Source organism: Poecilia latipinna, unplaced genomic scaffold (assembly GCF_001443285.1).
Source record: "Poecilia latipinna isolate Pla-1442-1.1 unplaced genomic scaffold, P_latipinna-1.0 Scaffold19, whole genome shotgun sequence".
Classification (NCBI taxonomy): Eukaryota; Metazoa; Chordata; class Actinopteri; order Cyprinodontiformes; family Poeciliidae; genus Poecilia; species Poecilia latipinna.
This window is the reverse complement of record NW_015112635.1, coordinates 599,237-617,012: the sequence shown is the minus strand read 5'-3', so window position 1 is coordinate 617,012 and position 17,776 is coordinate 599,237. Positions and strand designations below refer to the sequence as shown.

Sequence of the window (17,776 nt, the reverse complement as noted above, 5' to 3'; positions counted from 1 at the left end):
CTGCATTATAAGGGTTCCTCTCTCACCGTTCATTCAAAGTACGTTAAAAAAGAAAGCTTTGTTAGGACGACGGACCTTCAAAACAACTTGTAAACTCGTAAACCGACTTCCAGCTTTCTCACAAGGAACATCAACCTCAAGTTAATAGGATCTGATAGCGATTTTACAGCTAGAACTTGTCGTGTGTGAGGGCCTGGTGACCAAGCAGGGGTGTACCTCGTGTCTCAGCCATCGAAAATGAAAGTGTTGTGAAAAATGTTTCTTGTTTAGGAGCAATCAAAATGACAAATGAGAAGGGACTGCTTGTGACACGTTGATTTAGTTGTTAGCTTTCTGTCCTCACTGCCACCTCTTGTTCCGATCAGAAATTCTTTATGCTATGAGCAATCTCACTTTCTGACCAACCTGACAGTGATTCAAAATGTTAACAACACAGACGTCGTGTTCCGCCCGGAAACGACAAGGGTGACAGACATTGGCAACCTTCCCAAAAACTGACTGCTTCCTCAGCGTACCAGGAAAGGGCCTTTGGAGGCAACAACCATTCAGAGCAAAACTCAAAGAAAGAGAATTGTGTGCTGCTCCCTTGCATATGCTGGACCAATGAACCCTATCTATCACGGGTAAACAACCGCTTAATTTAATATGAGGTCTGTGCGCCATCAGTCACCCAGAGTCTCACATCGTCTCGCCGTCCAATTTCATATGAAAAACTCTTGGGATAAACATGATTTAGAGAAATTGTTGAAATTTATTTCATAGACGCTTGTCTGCATGCCTAAACAGACCATTTTAGTCCTGGCATAGAGAAGCTACCAGCTGCAATCAGTGATTACTTACAGGAAGTTACAAGACCTTGGCAAGTTTGAAATTAGATAATGGGACTTTTAGCATCAATTAATCATTCATTTATGTCAGCGGATTTTCATTTCCAAAGCTATTTGTAATTTTGACCTAAAGACGATCACGGGAATCTCATTTTAAATTAAAACCTATCCACTCTGAGACTTTTTTTAAAGCTCCTGTACTTCTCACGTTACTCCTAGAAAAGCCCAGCTCAGATTAACGTCTCGAAGTTTAGCGATGACCTTCATGACGAACAGAGGAAGGTACAGAAAATAACTCAGTAACTTAGATGTTAATATTACGGGTCATATCTGCCTCTAAAGTGGAGTTTAATGAAGAGGAAAGAGGTGCTCGAGTTCAATTTCTATGTATATATGTAAAATGTTTCTCCAAACGGTGCAACTGAGATTTAAATCCTCTGCACAGAATTTAAATTCTGACACTGTTGACAGCATTAAAACTACACTTTAGTGCTGAGGATTTAAAACTTGTGCTGAATACATAAAGTAATGCACTTGCATAGGTATTAATACTGCTTTAACTTTTTCCACACTTCGCCATGTTACAAGCACAAACCTCATTGAATTTTAATGAGATTTTACCTGTCCACAAACAAGCAGTGCAAGATTATGAAGTCGGGAGAAAATTAAATGTATTTCTTCTTCTTTTTTTTTTTTTAGGTATTACAAATAAATAAAAATCTAAAAAGGATTGGGCCTGCATTTTCAGCTTTGCTGCAATTACAGCAGCATAGCTTTTGAAATATAGCCAACAGCTTTAAGCCTCGGAGTGAAAGATTTAAATATCTTTGCAAAAAAGTTCAAGCTCTGTCAGATTAGATGGAGAGCATTCATGAGTGTCAAGCTTTTGCATCAGACTCTCAGCTTTATTTTTGTCTAGATCATTCTAGCCCATGCATATGCTTTGAACTAAACCAATACATCGTAGTTCTGGCTGAATGTTTTCACAGTTGTACTCCTTGGAGGAAAACATCCAGCTGTTTCTCCTCCAGAAAACTATCCACTGTGGTTCACCCTGACAGAGAGCATTTTCACATCTTTATCTCTTTCTTTCACTTCATACCCATGAAATATTATGTGCCGCATAAAACCCACAAAATTACATTGAATTTTGTGGTTGTAATGTGACGTAATGTGAAAAAGGTCAAACAGGTATGAATATGCTTGCAAGGAACTTCATGTAAATGACGACTCTACAGATTAAGACTACATGTGTCTTACCTACCATTATTTACCAAAATATTAAGTGGCAGGTTCCTCTTCTTGAAGCTCACAGCAAATTGTTGGATTGACTGCAATGAAGCAAGGTCCAATTTCTCAAACTCCACTGGAATGGACAGAAACACACACACACATACACACACAAGCGATTGTAAATGGATTATTCCTGCAAGCACTTTTGCCAGTAAAACATCAAAGAGAGTATTAATCATCTCTTATAGTGGGCTCTCCCACTGCTATGTCTTAGTCCATCATTTCATATCTTAAATTACTAATTTTGTCAGAACCCATCAAAGCTTAAGACTTTGCTATCTGAGCTTTAGTGCATAAGATAGAGGTAGGAGAGCCCTACAAAGGAGCCAAGATGGCTCTGCGTTTTGGTGATGGTTTATCTTTGAACAGGGTTCCTGCACATTTGTCATGTCAAATTCATTTTTGAAACGGAAAATAGAAAAGTTAACCATGAATTTACTGCCAGTGCTGAGTTCATGTTTTAAGTTCTTAGATACCTCTGAAAACTACGGATAGGTACGGCGAGAGCAAGCAAGAAAGACAGCATGAAAGAAACGAAAGCAAGAAAGTATAGAAAATAAAGCAAATGAGAAAGAAGCAAGCAAAAACAAATTCTTTCTTTGTTTGGACAGGAGGAAGAAAATTAATGAAGGAAAGGAATAAAGTATGGACTTAATGACTGTAGGAAATTATTTTCATAATTTTTAACACCTAAGGTGTTAAAAAATGAAATGACACCTCTGGATGCAATTTAAATGACTAAAAGTCATCAGTCACAGAAAGTTTCCTGCATAGTTGCATTAAATGAATAATTGGTTTAACAATGTAACGTAACCTGAGGTTTGAAGTTTGTTTTTCCCCTCGGAGAATATTAAGCTGCAAAAGATTAAAGGAAACAGAAATTTCTGCTTTTGCAAGAAAGCAAAAAAGGTTTCTACGTTCTGAAAGCTTGTCTTTTTGGAGAATTGGAGATTTAAAATGGGTCACAAAACTACTACTGTTTTTCCAAAATCAAAAGAAGGAGAAAAAGCAGAAATAAAACATTACACCCCCGGAATAATGTAGGCTATAGTATCTTCAAATTTTATTGAGCTCTTGTTTCTGTTTTGCTCTTCATTTACTATTTCAATAAATGAAAACATTGATGGGCAACAGTGTTTTTCCTCCAACAGCTCTGTAGCAGCAAAATGCCCCTTCCGTTGCGGTCATGAATGCAGAGTCATTTCGAATCTCGAGCAGCAAATTGAAAACTCATCTCATGAAGAAATGGTTTAGATTCTCCCTCCACGATCCATCCACCTCTAGATTTATTACAGAGTTAAATTTCAAGCATTACAAGCAGAACAATAAGAACTACATTGTATCATTTTGGTTCTCTTTTCTAGCTGATAGATTCACACAAACACTTAAAATGGCTGTTGGGATGCATCATGAAAATATGTCATGTGCTGCCTCTTAAACTGCTTCATAATTTGCATGATAACATGACAGTGAAATCTAATATGTACCTCACAGTACATATTATAAAGAATACTGCCTGATTATAGTAAAAATGTTAAAGAGAAGAACTTACAGTTCATTAGGTTTGGTAAGTATACCTCAAACAACATAAATTCTTCAAAATATTCAAAGAGTAGGAGCAGTTTTATTATCAAGCCCACTTTAAAGGCTTTAATCCAAACTTTTATGGATAAAAGCACTTCCTTTATTTCCCAAACCTGAATAAATAAAGGTCTTGGTCTAACCTTTTTATTTTATTTTATTTTATTTTTTATTTTTTTGCTTTCTCTCAAACACAACACAAACAGATCAGGACTTTCTAAGAGAAGGCAATAATATATTATTCCACTGTATAACCCCTGTATGTCTGAAGAGGTTCAAATATAATGGACAAAGACAGAAAGAGGACTGAGAGGGAAACAGAGGAGAGGAGATTTGATGGGACTGATAATAAAAAAAAGGCTGCAGAGACGGCGAGAGTGCGGCTGTCCCTGATCAAGATCTGATAGCAGACTTATCTCCAGGCCTTGCCATTCACCTCTTTCTGACTGCACGTGTGAGACAGAGAGATTGAAAGGGCGCGCAGAGAACATAATGAAAAATGAGAGTGTTTGTATTCGAATGGCTGTGAGCATGTATTTGCTTCCTTTATGGGGATGCATTTGCCTCTCCAGAAAAACAGGGAAATTCCTATATCTCTGTGAATGCAGAATTAATCCTGTTTGAATTATATTCTCAGCACATCATGAACTTTAGGAAAAATACAATAGTTTTATAGTATAGTATAGTATAGTATAAAGTGTAAACAAAGATGTATTTATTCCATGATCTGCCTTCATTCACATGCTTCTGTCCACCTGTGGACAGATACAATAGAGGCTGAAAGAAAATGTCTATAATCTTCTCAGTCTATTGTAAAGAAATCTGTTGTTCAATTAAATCAAATCTACCGTTGCTCAGAGTCGTCTTGCTTTGATAAGCGGCCATAGTATACCATATTTCATTACATCTAGTCCAGAGATCAGAGATTTGAACAGGTTCATAACTATATGAAACAGCCAAGATTATCTTAACTGACAAATGACATGGTCAGACACTGAAACAGTGACACAGTGAAATAATGGGTGTACCTTTAAAATCAACAACTAATAGTAGTAAAAACTGACCCATCTTTATTTGACTGGTGACAGAGAAGCTGCCAGGGGAGCAAATAAATTTTATTTAAGCAAAAAAAATTTTCCATAAGACATTCTTCAGGTAATTTTTGTTTAAGCTCAGAGATTTTTTTTTTACTTCCCCCAGAAAACAATTCCTAAATTTACACAGTCAGCAGATATGTTGTCAAGCTAAACCGGCCTGAGCTGAATAAACTAATCAGCGCAGAGAAACCTGCACTGATTGGAATTTTGAGACCGATTCCGATCTCGAGTTCTTATAAACCGTTTCCGTGATACCAAAACAACTCAGATTCAACAATCAGAGCTTTAACAAGACATCTAATAAATGATTTACTATCATTTTAAAACAAAGACAAATTGACCACATCAATCTGCACACTTAGTATAGCAGAAACGGCATTCTCCATCTATGCATCCTGTAGAATGTAAAGCAATGCTCTGGGAAAGAGACTGAAAGCCCAAAAGGATAAAACTGAGCATGTTTACTGAACTCTGATAAGCCTTCCTGCTATCTGCTAAAAGTCTTGATCTCTTGTGATCCAAGAGCCTGAACAAAATGCAAATAGTGTCTCTTTAGAAAACCTTGCTTAGAACGGAAGAAGGTAACTTTTGAGTTTTCTTCTCGCTCTAACAGCTTCCAGCTCAGTTGCACTGTATGATGAGTTCACCGATCAAGAAAAACTGAAAAAGGATCAGATTTTTTGATTCGATGTTGGATGTTAAATACACCCAGAGTACAGAACATTCTGGAAGTTATGATGAAAAATATATTTCATCTTGCAGCTGAAGGTTCTATAAACCATGTTTTCATCTTCAGAACTTCAAATGAAAAAAAAAAAAAAAAAAAAAAAAAAAAAAAAAAACAGTGATTTTCATGAAGCCAAACCAACAGCCTTGTTTGGAGATCAGCGTTTTCCAACCTTAGCTTAGACCTGTTAAACCATCATGTTTTCATGTCATCTCTGCAACAGAAATAGCTTTGGTTTGAATCCCAATCGGATGCTCTTTGTGTGACATACGGAAGAGAAAACAGTCCCAAGTTGAACCCCCTTTTTTTTTTTTATTTGGCACACAATATATTTACATAAATAGTTAATCAGAGCACAAAAGCAGTACCTAATCAAACAGAGAAAAATAAAGGCAACTAATAAACCTAACAATATTTTAGTCTCGGTTTAACAATTCAGATATAAAGAGAGAGAAAGATTTGATAGAGAAAAAGTAGTATATGTCGCTTCAATTTTCAATACAACATTGCACAAATTATGTAGAGGAAGTACCATTCATTTAATCAAATAAAACAATGAATAAACATCCTTTAAAGTGATATCCAACAAAATGATGAACTTGAACGAACACAGAGATACAAAAACAATTAGGTAAGTGCTCATAAAGTTTGCCAGTGTGGAAACATATTTTTCATAATGTTGTAATCATGTTATTTTTTTATCACTAAAGGCTAGTTTAGTCTGAAAAAGTATAACCATTTCTCATCTGTGTTAATCCAGGTTTCCAGCAGTTTGAGAAACAAAAATTGTAAAATGTTACTAAATTTTTCAAGCCTGGTTTCTAGATACACAAGACCTTCCACCATATTTACGGTACTAAGGAAAGTTCTGCTGAACACCTATTTTTGTCATAGAAACCATAAACTACCACCACCATTTTGAAAATGAAGACATTAACACATGGTCAGAATAAGGTGATGATATAATTTGTACAAAGCAGAGAAATGAAATAAGAAGAATAAAGAAATGACAGGAATGCATCTAGCTTCTCATAAATCCCCATTTCCACCTGGCTTTAACATGCTAGCGTTCCAACTCAGACCACAGGAGTTGTGATTAAGCAGGATTACACCTAAATCTGATATTAAAATGCATTGCTGTTAAACACATTAAAATCCTCCCCTGGCTACCAAGAGACCAGAGACACTGCATTACTCACTAAAGGTGTCGGTAAATATCCCTGTGAGAACGGGATGATTTAGCTTTATCCTCTGACCTGATTTCGTGATTGATTTTTGGCCTTAAAATAACCCAGTTTGACCCGGACGAAGGCAATAAGATTTGTCATTTAATTACAAATCTGAAAACTACCACTTGATTCAGGAGTAAAAAATGCACAATGAATGAACCGGTACCTCCGAACAAGCTCTCGGAGACAGCAATATAAATAGATTCACTTTGAGCTGTCTGATAAAACAGTGGAATCCAAGAATATTAGCTCTGGGCAGCATGCCAGTGTCAGCTCCTCCACAGATGTTCTTTATTCAGCTGCTGTAAGGGAGAGGAGGCTGGCTGGTGTTCAGTCAACTCCAGTCTATACCATTCATGTGATGCTGCAACCACCAGAGTAAAGACAGCTGCAAATTCAAACATGTATTTACTTTCTTAATAATAAAAACATAAAAAAAAAATAATAATAAAAAGACGTGTTTGCATATATTTTCTCTTCACCTTCCAGTATGTGTGATCTCAGAGCTCGACGAAAACAAAAAAAGAGAGAGAGAAAAAAATAAACTCGACCACTTTGGAGTTAGGTGAAAGATGAAAGAAATTTAATGCGAGTTAACCACACACACTTACACAGCTTGCCTTGCTTCACGCTCTTAATTTAGGTCTATGGTTTGAGGCACATTGTGCTACTTTCAATGCACCGTGACTAAAGTTAGTGGACAGCCAGAACTGCCTGCAGCAAATATACAGGAACGGCCGGTGTGTTTATGTACATGTTCATAATTTAACTTCATGGACTAGCACTCAATTGTAGTCTGAAGTCATTATCATACACCCACAGGATTGTTTTTAGGTTTTCTGGGGACAGAGGCTGTTTTTAAACCAGGCGATACACTGAAAACGGATGCCAGATGGAGCAAAGAGGTTGTACTTCTGCTTTGAAAAATACCTGAAAAAATTAATATTTAAAGCAATATTTGATTTAATGTGCTTTGGAAAAGTATTAATATTCCTTGACTTTTTTTTTATATGTATATAAAAATATTGATTTTTTTTTCCAATAAAAATCAATCCTCCATGATTCAGCTCCTACGAACCATTACATTCAAGAACAGGGGTCACAAACCTTTTTGCAACTGAGAGCTACTTCATGGTTAACAAGTAATACAAAGGGTTAGCAGTGTGATACACAAAATTTACTTTTAATTACATAACTTATTAATTAATGGTTTATCTATCCTTGGAACTGCTCCAAAGGCAATTCATATGGCCTTCAGGGGCAGCCTGGAGCCTGAAGGCACCGTGTTAGTGACAGATTCTCAATTGGAACTAGGTCTGGACTTTGACTGGGCTGTCCAAACAGATAGGCATGCCTGGATCTAAACCAAGATGTTGGTTCAGTAATAAGTGAAGAGGTTTGGTCTGATTTATCTTCAGACAGTGACATAAAAGATGTGTGTGTCTTCTTATTTGGTGTATGTCGACTTCTAGTTTCATCTCCATTTCCAAGTTTGAGACTAAAAGATAAATGATGCGTGAACGAACTCGAACATAGAAAGACATTCAGCACTGAAGTGGATTTTCTTTCCACTGGTGACACCATGAAGTGATCAGATGAAACTACCTCTGAAACCCACATGTCTATTATAAACTGTCGCCAATTTCTCCCAACAGACAAATGTGCACAAACTGGGAAGGGTGCCAAAGGCCTTTTGGACAGAGATGTTTAAGGCTGCTGCTTCACATACTAATGAGAATCCATTACTGTCTCGCTCTACACGCCCAAACACACGCACATCAACACATTCGCATTCAGCGCACAAGCAGCTGGCTGTAGACACCCCCATGTCCCTTCTGTCTCAGTGTCTGCCAATTACAAAAGAAGTAATCAATTCTACCATGGCCGCATCCAGGGAAATCGACTTCAATGACACCGGCTACATGCCTGCTGTCTAAGTACCTGACACCCTCAGCCCTCTGCAGCCTTCACAAGGCCGAAGCACACATGCCAAAGTCGTGCTTAATAAATGGCATTGCTCTATTGAGAACTACTCTACCCAAATAAACAAAATGAGAGGTATTCAACATTTTTTTATAAAAAATGTGACTGTAATTTGCAAGGAAGGGTGATGCAACATAGTGGTAATCAGCAAATCCAGGAGTTTTTTAAACATGTTTCTAGCCTTAAATTTAAATGTTATCTGTTATCAAAATAAGAAACGTGCAAACAAGAAAAATTTCAGTTTTGCTTTGTTGCGTCTTTGTGCTTTTCTAATCCAGTGGCATGTCTTTAGACAGGCTGATATTTTTTCAGCTACTTTTCATTTCATATGTTCCTTTTTTCAGATTGAAATTTCAGATGGAGAAAATAGTCAGTTTGTTGACCACCCACCGATCACTCAATTTAATAGGTCCCCCAAAATATTATTACTATTATTATTATTATTATTATTATTATAACACATAAAATGAACTTTGAAAACTCCCCACATTGGAAATCATGTCAAGAAAGGTAGTGAAACAACATGGTGACTGAAAAAACTGAAGTTGCTGCTTATGGAAGATCCAAAAAAATAGAAATGTACAATTTGCCAGTAAATAATAATTAAGGATGAACTAAAAATTGACTAAATTAACCTCTAGATTTCCAGGTCAAAACCTTGAAAATCTAGAGACAGGAAATATATTTCAAAATTCTGATTGGCGCAGCTCCTAATTCAAAGAACCAAAAATCACACACATTTGAACTATTGCTTAATCTAACAGGTGCAAATAAACGTAAAGCCTGCCAGTGATGCGTATTCTGCACTGTTTTACAAAAAAATTACCAATAAATTCAAGTATAGTTTGACTTGAAATTCAAGTCAAGCATAATTTCAATTGTGATGGAAATAAAGTGTAGTTTAAACTCAAGGCCTCTTCATGCGGAGAAAGGAATAAGTTATGGCATCCTTGTCATGACACTACTGGAATTGATGGTGCTTTGAAGGTCAGCCGATTTAATTTCTCAACACCAGAAAACGAAAAAAGAGAACCCTTTAAGCTCTAGTCGATGAAGTGATAAATTTCAGTTATCAATTGTCTCTTCTTATCTCCATCACCTCCTCTGCGGCTTCATTTCTTTTCCTGCCTCCTTTCTAGAAACGGTTTTCTTTTTTCTGCCGTGGCGCAGCACATCTTTCACTGGAAAAACATGTCTGTGTTCAAATTCATCAACATGGCAGCACAAATTTGAATGGTGGCCAGGTTCTGGGTTTACAGCTGTTGGTCAGCCTGGGTTTTGAATGGAAAGAACAGGAGCGAGAAAACGACTGAAAGTGTAGTGTTTGTGTTGTTTGCACTCCTGCAGTATTTTTATGTCTTTGTTCATCATGGGCACTCCAAGTAGTTAAGAATAGAATAATTAAAGCTTCTGTTTATGTGCCGGCAGGTGTGCAAACAGGTGTGTGTGTGTGTGTGTGTGTGCTTAGATTCTAAAAACAAAGCTGAGACTGAGATTTTGCACAAAATGTTTCATTGCTAAATTGAGTCTGCTTTTCTAGAAGTATTTGCGTGAATGCTAACGTGTTTACAGTGCTACCTCTGGCCTCCTTGTCCTCTTCACAAATCCTTTTGATGGCAGCAAGACCCCTCTGCTCATCCCTTCCACCTAAAATAGAGATACACGGAGACACAGATGAATATTATGTCTGACAAGGCCTTCGAGGCTTTTTAAAAGAGAAATACACGCAGCTTTTCTGTTATGCAAGTCTTCTATTTCTTCATTTTACAAAACCATATTTCCAAGAAGGGTTCTTCAAATTAAATGAAGACTGTATGAAAGCTCCCCGGTGTTAAGATCTACCTGTTAAAGATTTTATAAAAGTCTTTTTTTAACTTACTGAACTCTTGATACAGACTGCAACATTGATTTTAAAAAGTTAAGACATGTTAATAAAGAGTTTTAAGGCAAAGTGTAATATCACTGTGAATTCCTTTACAATCTGGGCCCAATAAACAGCTCTTTTCATGTAAGTGGACCATTATTAGGATGGTTAGACAAAATTTAGCTAAAGCATGTCATCTCCTCATATTCCTTCAGTTGAAAGATGTCTCGGATAACACAGATTGACAAGCATAAAATAGTGCTTTTGCACCAGTTTAGCAGGTTCCAAGGAGCTATTAGTCAAACACCTGGCATTTCTTGGCATGGTGCACACTGTCCTTAAAAAGATGTGAATGGAGAACACAAGTGGGAAAAGCTTTAGAAAAACAGGATAAAATAACACTGTTCATATGCAAATTTCAGAATTGTACAACCCTAAAAAAATTGGATGAATCCAAAGCACTGGTTCTGAATGATGCATCTGGCTTTTGAAGTAATTCAGCCACTTTACAAGAAAGATGGATCAAAAATGTTTTTAATAAAGGCGAGGTACTCACAAGAATCCTTAAAAAGGGTGAAATGACAAACTGGAAATTATAGGGTGCTTTTGCAAAATTAAAACAAATCTAAAATGTTTATGTAATATGTGCTTTTATGACAAGTGAAATGGTTAACTATTTTAGATTTGTCTTAATATATATAAAATTTAGAAATATTTAGATTGACAAATGAGCAATTCCATATTTTCTATGACATTTATGCAGAATTTATTTCACAGTGTAAAATAAAGTGTAAAATGTAACAAGTTACCCAAACCTCACCAAAATCCCCAAATCATGAGCCTGCAATAAAAAAAAAAAATTATCATTTGAAAAATATACAGTACTGCTATTTTTTTATGTAGTTGATGAAAAATCTTGCATTTTAAATTTGAAACTAAAAATATATATTTCAATAATTTTGAAAGAACTTTATCAGCCTCTGACTGTAGCGTAATGAAAAACTGGCATAATTAAAAGTAAAAGCACAAATATGTATATTTCTGTTTTTATCTTTAATTATGTCAGTTTTGATCCTCTATGTAGCTTAACGTGAAATGGAAGTGGAATATTTTTGGATTAACTAAGAGATCTTACATGTACCTTGTAAATTCATTAAAAAAAAACGAAAAAAAAAAACATCAAAGCAACCCAAAGTAAAATGATGCAGAGACAAAGACAAAAAGGAGTGAGATGGGTGTCTCTTGCTGGACTACACAGAAGAAAAACGCAATTACTACACAACTCATCTTAATTTTAGAACTATAGACATTTGAAACAAAACTAAGTATGAAAAACGTCACTAGTTAGTCTGCCAAACAAATACAACACAAATCCATACAAATTTCAGGAAATGATCATTTAACAAAGAGTGACACCATAAAAATATCTGCATATTTAATTTGATGTAAGAATTTGCCACATATTGACAAACAAACTCATGAACAAACACACACACTAACAGTTTCACTTAAACCTTTACAAGGCAACACACACATTCACATTTCCTCTCTGACACACTAATCTCGGATTATTACACTTGGCTTTTCAAGGGCACAGCATTATTTGCCCCGATGCACTGTGGTTCAGTCAAGGCTCACGCATGCAGCTTCTCTGCATGAAATGGCACAAGGGTCACACAAACACACAGGTAGCAGGCAGCAGAAGGTCGGAGTCTTTCAGTCCTTTATTTTTATTCCTTTTGACAATCACTTAAAAGGCACATTAATAAACAGATGTTACACTACAGAAAATCTACTGAGCCGATTCCAGACAAAGCTGCTCGATAAACTTCTGCGCAACCATTTTTGTTCAGAAGTTGCATAACAAACAAATCAGTCGACACAGAGACCAAAACAGAACATCTTTGAAGCACATTCACATTGTTTTGTGGATGAATGTTAACACTCAGCTCCCTGAACACAACGTTACAATGGTGTAGAATGGTAGTGGCAGCATCCTGCCACCGGAATGCTGTCCTTCACGAGTTACCAAAAAACAACGATGATAAAAAATACAAGGAAATCATATAAATTAGAACTTGCAAAAAAGTTTTAAGACTGAAGGGAAGTTCACTTTCCAGTAGTACTCAACAATTAAATGTTTATTTAAAATATTTTACATTACAAAATTACATTACAAAAATTACATTATATCTTGATGTGTCCCGTCATATAAAATCCCTGTAGAGTATTTTGAAGTGTATAGCTGTTCTGTGACAAAATGTGTAAATGTTTAAAGGGTATGAAGTTTATTGGAATGCACTATAGATAAGCTCTGCCATGGCAGAAAAAAACAGGTCATTAGAAAGATCATTTTTGTAAACACAACTAATGCATCTCACCTTGTTGCCATTAGAGTTAAGAAAAAAGTGCCAAAAATATCTGAGATGGATTTATGGTAAGTGCTCAGCATATTCTTTACCTAGTTGTCAGAATACAATAACTGTCAGGTTTTATTATTTAGCTGCAATGAAATGTTAATAAATGAGAGCTATGATCTCTGCTCCTTTTGCTGTTGATGATATATTTGCAATATTGACAGAGCTGCCCCATTTCAGACAGAAACATTTACAAAGGGGAGTTTTAAAACAAATTGTGCAGACGGATTTATGAAGTTCTGACAAGTGGAATCTGCTCGCAGTGACATTATTATCCATCAAAAAAGATGTGAGTCTTACATTTGTGTATCAAATACCTGCGAGAGGCATTGCAAGATAAGGAGAATTTATCAGGGACAGGAAAAGAAAGGAACATGTTTATAGGGATTATTTTTGCCTGATAGGAATGCAGGACATCTTTTATAAACTGAGTTCCTTAACCATGAAAAATAACTGCAGTCACTCTTGTTTGTTTTATTTTTTTTCTGTTTGAAATCACCACACTATTTTCATTTCAGTTATCATCTGCAGGGTCATTGGTCTTTTGAATATTAAAACAAAATTGCCAGTGGGATGAATGCATATATTTACACTAAGAAATTTGGGTATTTTCCAGAATGGATGGAATTCAAAATAGGGGATTAAAAATTATGTTAATCTAAATTCATTTTTACTTATTTTTCTATTAATACACAGGGATTTAAGGAAAACACTACCAGACTTTTAAAATGTTTGTCAACAAAAAATAAGTAAGGAGCAAACAAATCATTTACTAACTTCATTTTTTTTCAAAAGGTGAATTAATTAAGTAAACTGTGTATTGTTTCTGGACTAAACAGTATCGTTTTGAAATCCCACACCAATTCATTCATCAAAATAAGTCAATATTTTATCTTATCCCCCAAGTTAAAGAGTACAAATATGATCAAGTGTTGTGTGGGTGTAACATGACAAAATGTGGCAAAGTTCAAGGAGTTATTTTATTTTAGCGAGGCACTCAGCTAAAATAAAATAACTCTGCTCCATCATGACGGAGCAGAGGCTCAAAACAAACTCACCTCCTCCTCACACAAGCACTATGCTAACACTCTACCTGAAATATGCATCCACTCCATTATCAGAGCGGGATCCACTTTACCATAAATATTCACACTTCATGAATTCAGTTGGTGGATTTGCAATGAAGATATGTGCGCCGTTATCAGATGTGGGATTAGTCTAAAAATCACAAGGGATTGTCTGAAGCCGGAATAGACACTTGACTGAGTTCTTGTGTGATTTATTTATTCATCCATAGCACACTCTTCTACGTGGCAAATCTCATTATAGTACAACTATAATTCTAGCAAACACTCTGGCTTTCTGCTGTATAGTCGAAGCATAATAGTGAATGCTGCTGATCTTGTTACAGTGATCTGTGACTAAGAAATGTTTGCAAAACAGCAACAATGCTACAAACCTCTGCAGTAAGCCTCATTATTTATTATTTGTTTTAGGAATCCAAACTAAATTCACTGTTTTTACCTATGGCACAAAAATAAAGATTTGCATCTTAACTGCAATCAGTATTTCTTTGTGGGAGTTTTTTTTTTTTGGCCACTAAAAATGTTGAACTACAAATACAAATTTTGATTGCGTCCATATGTGGGCCTGTTAAGAGGCCAGTTTAACCACTTTGCACCACATTGCTAATTTAAATTTAGACACAAATTGCACCTAATGACACCTAAACTAGGTAATGCAGAATGAGAGATCACACAATACACCAAACTGAATAGAAAACTATTTCTCTCAGACGCTCATATTTTCCTTGTGTGCAGTACAGCTTTTGAGAGTGGCTCCTGATTCCCCTTTTAGGAGCAATCTTGCTGTGAGTCATAAGTTGAACTGGCTCAGGTTGGGGAGACACCTGAGGACAGATAGGAACTACTAAAGTAACCAAAAGACGAGCCAGCAGGTGGCAGATGAGTGAAAATCACCTTCGATTTTCACTTTCATGTAGACGCTCATGAAGCCATAGGAGTCCAGTGATTCACCTGTGGCTTGTTTGAGGTTTCTAGTTTTAATAGTATGTGTGATATTTGTTTGATTTTATTTGTGTGGTTCAGTGAGTTGAGCAGTCGTCATTCAATCACAAGATTGAAGATTCGGTTCCAGCTTCTTCCTGCCACATGTCAATGTAACAGTGCTTTATGTGGTAAGTTTAAGTGGTCTGTTGGGGGTCATGTGTCTAAAGAAAAAAAATAATATAGCAATATGACAATGGAAATACTAGTAGAGCAATAGAAAAATAGTTATATTTCAAGATTTTTCATTTTCTGTAGTATCTTTTTTAGATACTATAACTCTATTCTTTAAAAAAAACTCTTATTATAAACATAATAAAAATCTATTTAAACTGTTAACTCCTATACAACCAAATAAATTAACCTATACTCTGGGGATATACCTTTGTATATATGTGTTTGCATCTTCATCTGAGTGATGTGGTGCTTGATACTGTACCTATGATAACATGTGCTCCAAGTCTGGCCAAATGCCGGACCACCTCATAGCCGATTCCCCTGCTTCCTCCTGTCACTATGGCAACCTTGCCATCTTGTCTGGGCATCACTGGCAGAGTCAGAAGAGGACACATATATCAGAGAATATAATTTCATGTAAGAATTCCATATAACTAACCTATGCTGTTGACAGTCCACAAAAACCCATTTAGACTTCAAGTATAAAATAACTAAATTGTGGTCTATATATATTCTAGCATTTAAAACATTAATTTAATTTATTTTATTGATGCATTGTCAACTCACAATAAACATTATATCAAGACATAGAATAATTTTCGATCCAACTCCATGAACTCCAGATCAGTTAATCAGTGCCAATCTGTAAAAATGTAGCTTGGTATCCAGAGCAGGCAAAATTCTCTTTGCAATATCGGTGTGTAAAATATCGCAATCAGAGAGGAGAGCTTGGATGCAGATTGTCCTAATATCGTGGACGTCTGGCATTATATTGTAATAGGAATAATAGAGTATATCATGATACTTTTTTCCATAGAATAATCACATGACGTGCTGCTTTCGCACATTAAATAAGAGCAAATTAAATTGACCAAAGGTAATTGTGGCCAAGCGCTTTCTTTGATGGACATGAGTTTATAGAGGATTTAAATGGATCTAAACCAAACTGCATTTTAAAAATTCACTATTTAATCGCAAATCCCCCTGGAACAAACAAAAACGCTTCGAATCGCAAATTTTTATAATTAGTGTAATTAGTAGGTCATCCCGGAAAATTCGGCAACATAATCAACCCAAGAAAACATTTTAAAGCAGTGTTTTCAGCCTTTTGTATAACCTAGCTAGCATGGCTACTTTAGCACAACACGGTCATTTCCGTGACGAAATAAAGTTAACGGCTCAGCTGCTGTATGTACGTGCATCCTCCCGTAAACTAAGAGGACTCTACGTTACTGCTAGGAGTCGAAACAACGCCGAATAGCCAACAACTTGTCTAACATTTGGTCTAACAACTGAAATCGAAATGAACTAACCTGGAAGTTTTAAACGTTTGTTTAGTAGCTGCTCCAGCAGGACCTTAAACCCAAGCAGGTACAGCTTGATAGCAGGTACAAGACGAAACCGAAGGGCAGCCCACATCTTTGGCAGGGTGTGCAAAAGCAGCAGAAATCAGTCAATCTAGACAGGCAAAGCGACGCAAGCCTGTGGGACACATTCCAATACGACGTTTGTGCATCCTCGCCTCCTTGCAATTCTGTATGACACACACAATTTGAACCCTGGTTAACTTTGCCAATATTTTTCCATTGAAGAGTTGTCCCAAAAATATATTATGCCTTCAACTCTTCCACAACTTGGCCAGACACTTTGAAAACTGTGACATACAGAGGAGTCTGTTTGATGCGCCTTCTCTGTAGTTCCTGCATATTGCTTCTTTTAGCTCACTGACTACCTCATTAACTGCTGCCAGAGAGGTCACATACTTCTGAAGCAACAGCCATTTGACACTCCAGTCTGATCCATAATTTCCCCAGACAGGCTTTAAGAGCGTGTGTCTAGAGCTGAAGAAGCCTCTGTCCGCAGCGCTGTTAGACTTTTGACTGACTGATGGTCTGGCAGTTAGCTTTTCCTCTCCTGGGATCATTTCAGTCTGTCACAACCGTCTGCTCTTACTGGAGACTGCCATGATAACCATTAAATAAAACCTTAAGTAAGAACAGAGCCCAGCAAATTAACTTTTTCAAGTTTTCAACATGTTACAGCTACAAAATGTAATATTAATGGGTTTTAAATTGATCAATCATAAAATGTCGTGCTTCACTGAAAATAAGGGGAAAAATTAGTATTTTTTCTTACAAATAAAAGTTTGAACAATGTAACATATTTATTGCTAAAATTTCCACTAGAATTTATTAGCTTTATGCATCTAATAAAGCTAATAATAATAATATTATTATTATATTGTAATAATACAAAATAATATTTTGTATTATTTGCAATACAAAATATTTTGCAATATTTTGTATTGCAAAATATTTGTATTTTGCAATACAAATAATTTGCCAATTATTTGTATTGCAAAATAACCAAAGCTCACACAGATTTGAGAGTTTAGGTAAAAATCTGAAAAGTGTGGCATGGATGTGTATTTTGTGAATTATTCCCTTCAAAATAGCCCAACCTGAATCTGATTGGATGGAGAACATATTTGAACTGGAAAAATTCAACTCTTCAC

At 36.0% G+C, this 17,776-nt stretch overlaps 1 protein-coding gene across 3 annotated transcripts in view; it reads right to left on the bottom strand.

Moving 5' to 3' along the window:
• LOC106949052 (dehydrogenase/reductase SDR family member on chromosome X-like) overlaps positions 1–17,776 on the bottom strand; it is a 38,579-nt gene that overhangs the window by 6,713 nt on the left and 14,090 nt on the right. Inside the window, exons 2-5 of one of the 3 annotated variants that reach the window (XM_015035037.1) lie at positions 16,575–16,795; positions 15,524–15,631; positions 10,316–10,384; positions 2,092–2,193 (exon numbers count right to left, since the gene is read on the bottom strand). In XM_015035037.1, coding sequence (XP_014890523.1) covers positions 2,092–2,193; positions 10,316–10,384; positions 15,524–15,631; positions 16,575–16,680 — 385 coding nt within the window. In that variant the 5' untranslated portion in view covers positions 16,681–16,795. The remainder of the gene's footprint in view (positions 1–2,091; positions 2,194–10,315; positions 10,385–15,523; positions 15,632–16,574; positions 16,796–17,776) is intronic. The other 2 variants (XM_015035044.1, XM_015035055.1) reach the window with 2 other exon arrangements.